Source organism: Octopus bimaculoides, chromosome 7 (genome assembly GCF_001194135.2).
Source record: "Octopus bimaculoides isolate UCB-OBI-ISO-001 chromosome 7, ASM119413v2, whole genome shotgun sequence".
Taxonomy (NCBI): Eukaryota; Metazoa; Mollusca; class Cephalopoda; order Octopoda; family Octopodidae; genus Octopus; species Octopus bimaculoides.
The window spans coordinates 11,603,962-11,610,343 of record NC_068987.1 but is presented as its reverse complement, the minus strand read 5'-3'; the positions used below and the strand labels follow the sequence as shown (position 1 = coordinate 11,610,343).

The window sequence follows — 6,382 nt, the reverse complement described above, 5'->3', positions numbered from 1 at the left end:
ATATGTAGCAGATTTAAAAGTACTATGGTTGACTTGTTCGCCCAAAACTCTTCATAGCCACAGTTCACTGACTGAAAAAGTTCATCATCATCACCATCATTATTTAACATCCGTTATCCATGCCAGCATGGGTTGAACGGTGTGACCAGAGTTGGCAAGCTGGTGGGAGATGCTGCACCACGCTCCAGTCTGATTTGGCATGGTTTCTATGGCTGGATGCCCTTCCTAATGCCAACCACTTTACAGAGTGCACTGCATGCTTTTATGTGGCACCACACAGATGCTTTTACATGATACAAGGCGGTGAGCTGGCAGAAACGTCAGCACACCAGGCGAAATGCTTAGCGGTATTCCATCTGCCGTTACATTCTGAGTTCAAATTGTGCCGAGGTCGACTTTGCCTTTCATCCTTTCGGGGTCAATAAAGTAAGTACCAGTTTTGCACTGGGGTCGATGTAATCGACTTAATCCCTTTGTCTGTCCGTGTTTGTCCCCGCTGTGTGTAGCCCCTTGTGGGCAGTAAAGAAATTAGATGCTTTTACATGATGCCAGACAGACGCTTTTATGTGATGCCACACAGGTACTTCTGTGTGTCACCACAAGGGTGACACATACGTGTTGCTGCATGTCACTCTTATCTGTTAAAGATAAAAAAACATGCCCCTGTTCTACACTATACATCTCAATTAACAAAAGATATTTATGTTAAAACAATAATATAAGATAATTGAAATAGTTTTTCAAAGAATTTACATCTTAAAATCCTTGTTTATTTCAGGTTACTACATATATACTGAAGCATCATCTCCACGTAAGAAAGGTGAAAAAGCTCGTCTCTATAGTCCAGTAATTGGACCTCCATCAAGCAATGAGTGCTGGGTAAAGATCTTTTTATTATGCTTAAGAATTGCTGTCAAATTATGTGGTTGTTGTTGTTGTTGGCACTCCGTCGCTTACGACGTCGAGGGTTCCAGTTGATCCAATCAACTGAGCAGCCTGCTCGTGAAATTAACGGGCAAGTGGCTGAGCACTCCACAGACACGTGTACCCTTAACGTAGTTCTCGGGGAGATTCAGCGTGACACAGTGTGACAAGGCTGACCCTTTGAATTACAGGCACAACAGAAACAGGAAGTAAGAGTGAGAGAAAGTTGTGGTGAAAGAGTACAGCAGGGTTCGCCACCATCCCCTGCCGGAGCCTCATGGAGCTTTAGGTGTTTTTGCTCAATAAACACTCACAACGCCCGGTCTAGGAATCGAAACCACGATCCTAAGACTGAGTCAGCTGCCCTAGCCACTGGGCCATTGCACCTCCACAGTCAAATTATATTGTAATTCTAATATACACTCCTGTTCTTTCTACCAGACATTCTTTCAGTTTCAAGCAGTATTTAGCCCTCCGCCTGTCCCATGTATCACGTGATGCATAGGACATATTTCCCTAGCTTCCATGTGTCACATATGCAACCCATTCTCAATTTCTTTCAACTGCCACCAGAGTAACTTAAGACTTATGAAAGGAAAGCTTTACATAACCCGGAATGTATGAAATAAGGAATAAAAAGTCTGAAAACATGCATGGATTTTTGGGACAAACTTACAAAAATGATTTGGACAAGCAAAGGGCGAAATGCTGTGCAAGTTTTTAATAAATTAATGTAGTTTTTAGCTCTAGCTCTCTAGCCATAAAAAAAAGGATAGATATAACAAATTGTAAGTATATTTGCTACAATTTTTCAATGTTTTGCTGGCAATTTTTGTTTTTTAACAGTTGTACATTCAGCTTCTAGAAACAACAAATATTTAATGAAATAATTCTGTTTTTCCTTATTCCAATTTCTTTCAACTCTTACATTCATTTTTCTCTAATATCATGTGTTCATATAACTAAACAAATAGAAATAATGTATTATTATAAATAATATTTTTATGAATGAAACATAAGAAATATAGGGTAAGAATTGACAAAGCACGCTGCCCATATTTTTTGCAACAGGTAACCTTACTTTACGTCCTCAGATGAAGGTAATGCGTCTTATTATTGTTTGTCTTTCTGTCCCCTTTTAGATACGATTCTTTTATCACATGAACGGCTTTCAAATGGGAACGCTTAATGTCTATACCCGGACATCTGTATTTGGAAAATATGAAAAATTGTGGACGAAAACAGGTCATGTTGCTGATTACTGGGAGAGAGCAGACGTACAGCTGACATCAAACCAAAAATTCCAGGTGAGATTTACTGTTTTTTTATAAATTTATATACGTATATGGAACAGGTAAGACAAGAGGAAACGGGTAAGACAAAAGGAAACACATGGGACAAAGAATCATCGAAAAAAAGGTCACAGAACGTGTGATAAAAGAACTTTGGTGGACAAATAAACCAAAATGTAATGTGTGTATGTATGTGTGTATGTAATATGTGTGTGTCTATATGTATATAATGTGTATGTATGTATGTAATATGTATGTCTATATATGTATGTAATGTGTGTGTTTGTATGTATGTATGTATATATGTATGTAATGTGTGTATATATGTATGTATGTATGTAATATGTATGTCTATATATGTATGTAATGTGTGTGTTTGTATGTATGTATGTATATATGTATGTAATGTGTGTATATATGTATGTATGTAAGTATATAATGCGGGTGTGTATGTTTGTATGTATGTGTTTATGCATGTAATGTGTGTGTGTGTGTGTGTGTGTGTGTGTGTGTGTATCATCCTCATCATCATCGTTTAACGTCCGCTTTCCATGCTGGCATGGGTTGGACGATCTGACTGATCTGTCTGTATAGGTTGCTGTCAAAATCTCACATGTTCTCAGACCCCACACTACTGGTTTCCTCCACAAAGTCAGGATGATAGCAACCTGTCTGAGAAATGATTGCCACGAGGAGTGACTATTGCAGCATGCTGTTGTTTGTTCTTTCTCAAGTAATGCCCGACTTATAAGGGCCGGTTTCTTGGTGTCATGGTTTCATTGGCATATAGGTTCCCGACCTGGATGGGACGCCGATCTGTCGCAATTGAGCTGATAGATGCTGGAGGAAAAAGGGAGAGAAAGTTGTGGCGAAAGAGTCAGCAGAAGTTCGCTATTACCTTCTGCCGGAGCCACATGTAGCTTAGGTGTTTCGCTCATAAACACACACATCACCCAGTCTGAGATTCAAACCCGCGATCCCTCAACTGCAAGTCTGCTGCTCTAACTACTAGGCCATGTTCGTCCACATTGCAGCATGTGTCCCTGGCCATTCTCTGCAGCAACAGCCTTGCAGTTATCTTATATATATCCATGAGGCACAGCTGAAAACACCAATTAGACTGTAGTGTACAATCTGTTACTCCCTCTTCCTACATCTTTTGCTGCTTAATCTCCTGCTTTTCTTTCTTCATTCTTATTTCCTTACTCTTTTACTTGTTTCAGTCATTTGACTGCGGCCATGCTGGAGCACCGCCTTTAGTCGAACAAATCGACCCAAGGACTTATTCTTTGGAAGCCTAGTACTTATTCTATCGGTCTCTTTTGCCGAACCGCTAAGTTACAGGGAGGTAAATACACCAGCATCGGTTGTCAAGTGATGTTGGGTGGACAAACACAGACACACACATATATACATATATATATATATATACATATATACGACGGGTTTCTTTGAGTTTCTGTCTACCAAATCCACTCACAAGGCTTTGGTCGGCCCGAGGCTATAGTAAAAGACACTTGCCCAAGGTGCCACGCAGTGGGACTGAACCCAGAACCATGTGGTTGGTAAGCAAGCTACTTACCACACAGCCACTCCCTTGGTGAAGTAATTCCAGGGAGATTTCCCTGGTAATTCAATCTTTTATACTTTTAATTTCTTTCTCTATCTTTTCTCCCTGTAAAAATATATTTTGCTAAATAAAAATTCTTACAATATTCAGTTCCAACAGAACAACACTGGTTATTCTAAATTTTTTATTTTCTTATCGTTTCAGGTGGTATTTGAAAGTATTATCGGTGGATATAGCAGTGATATAGCTTTGGATGATGTCTCTTTCTTACCTGGCTGTGACATCAGTGACAACAATGGTAAGTATTACATGTGTTATATAGATAAAATTATGTAAAGAATAAGAACTGTAAAGTAAATTAGTTTTTAGTGATATTGCAGAAATATTAGGGTGCCACCTGTGCCATCTTAAAGCATGAGCACACTAGGCCCCCGTGGGCCAAAGAGCTCAATTTTGATCTATGTATGCTGTGGATTGTTCATCATCATCATCATCATCATCATCATCATCATTCATCATTCATCATCATCATCATCGTTTTACGTCCGCTTTCCATGCTAGCATGGGTTGGACGATTTGACTGAGGACTGGTGAACCAGATGGCTACACCAGGCTCCAATCTGATCTGGCAGAGTTTCTACAGTTGGATGCCCTTCCTAAGGCCAACCACTCCAAGAGTGTAGTGGGTGCTTTTACGTGCCACCGGCACGAAGGCCAGTCAGGCGGTACTGGCAACGGCCATGCTCAAAATGGTGTATTTTATGTGCCACCCGCACAGGAGCCAGTCCAGCGGCACTGGCAATGATCTTGCTCGAATGACTTTTCATGTGCCACCGGCACAAGTGTCAGGAAGGCGACGCTGGTAACGATCACACTCGAACGGTGCTCTTAACGCTCCACTGGTACAGGTGCTATCACGATTATGTCTGTTTTCCAGGGCATGGGTTGGACGGTTTAACAAGAGCTGTCCAGACTCCGCTTGTCTGTTGTGGCATAGTTTCAACAGCTTGATGCCCTTCCTAATGCCAACCACTTTACAGAGTATGCTGGGTGCTTTTTACATGCCACCAGCACAGGTGGTGCATTTAAGTAACACTGGCATGAGTGCATTTATGTGGCACTGACATCTGTAAAGGACAAGCTTGTATGTATGGATGAGTGCAATTCTACTTAGCTTGATGCATCTTACCAAGTACAGCAAATCACCATAAAACTCCCGATCCCTTGTCATTTCCTCAGTGAGGTCCAGTACTTAAAGATCACATGATATGACCAAGCCAGTGCAGTATTTTCTCTTGCGCACAACATCTGATGCCTCTTATACCCTATGGTCTCATAAAGGCCACTTTTCCTGCTTTCCATGGTGTGTGTGTGTATCACAGGGTAACTAATCTTTGCTAGCTGAGTGGACTTAAGTAACATGAAATGAAGGGTTTTGCTCAAGAGCACAGCATGTCACCCAGTCCAGGAATTGAAACAACAATCTTACGATCATAAGTCCAACACCCTAATCATTCAGTCACACATCTCATCAGATGAACAAGTGATAGATGAATAAGCAAAAACATCAGAAAAATAGGTTTTGCTTCAAAACTCCACCAAATTGCCCTCCTAACTTACCCAAAATAACACCTCCAAACAGTTTTTAACCCTTTAGTTACTGTATTTATATTAAGGTGCTCTGTGTTTCTTTCAATTATTTTAAATATAACAAAGAATTTAGTAAAATAACTTAGTTATCATTCAGCTAGTGTTAGGAACATAAATAGTGACTAAGGTTTGGTGGAATATTTTAATTCAAAGCTTATGAAAACAAGATATTTGTACTACAGTGCCAGAGCCAGTTTTGGCCAAGTTGATAGCGAAAGGGTTAAACAAACATAATGATATTGTTTCGTGTTTGGAATAATATTTAAAACAAAATTTAATGACATATGATCAGAAAATGTTTGGACAAGCAATTGGTTAAATGCTTAAAAATTATATGATTTGAAATCTCTTCATTTTTCAGAAAAGCTTCCCAATGGAACAGAACCAAAGACAACTCCGAGACCTTGTCCCATTGGATTATACTCATGCAGAGATGGGACTGGATGTATTCAATATACCAATGTGTGCGATTTTGAGAAGAATTGCAATGATAAATCTGATGAAGATGTTTGCGGTATGCTTGTTTAAGAAATCTATATTACTTTCATGTGAAGCAGTGGTTTTCAACCAGAGTCCATATAGCCCCTGAAGGTCAATATGACTCCTGAGGATCTATATGACCCCTGAGAATCCATACAAGATTTTTGGAGGTCCACATAACAAAATATTAAATTGGGGATCCACAATACTATTTTGGGGGCTCCTGAAAAAAATTTTCCATCAGTACTCTCTTTTTACTTGTTTCAGCCATTTGACTGTGGCCATGCTGGAGCACCGCCTTTAGTCGAGCAAATCGACCCCAGGACTTATTCTTTGTAAGCCTAGTACTTATTCTATCGATCTCTTTTGCTGAACCGCTAAGTTACAGGGACATAAACACACCACCATCGGTTGTCAAGCGATGTTGGATGTGGGAGGACAAACACAGACACACAAACATACACAC

At 40.0% G+C, this 6,382-nt stretch overlaps 1 protein-coding gene across 1 annotated transcript in view; it reads left to right on the top strand.

Moving 5' to 3' along the window:
* LOC106882389 (MAM and LDL-receptor class A domain-containing protein 1) overlaps window positions 1-6,382 on the top strand; it is a 221,633-nt gene that overhangs the window by 211,085 nt on the left and 4,166 nt on the right. Inside the window, exons 128-131 of the mRNA XM_014933051.2 lie at window positions 779-879; window positions 2,067-2,231; window positions 3,991-4,084; window positions 5,798-5,950. Of these exons, the coding sequence (XP_014788537.2) occupies window positions 779-879; window positions 2,067-2,231; window positions 3,991-4,084; window positions 5,798-5,950 (513 nt within the window). The remainder of the gene's footprint in view (window positions 1-778; window positions 880-2,066; window positions 2,232-3,990; window positions 4,085-5,797; window positions 5,951-6,382) is intronic.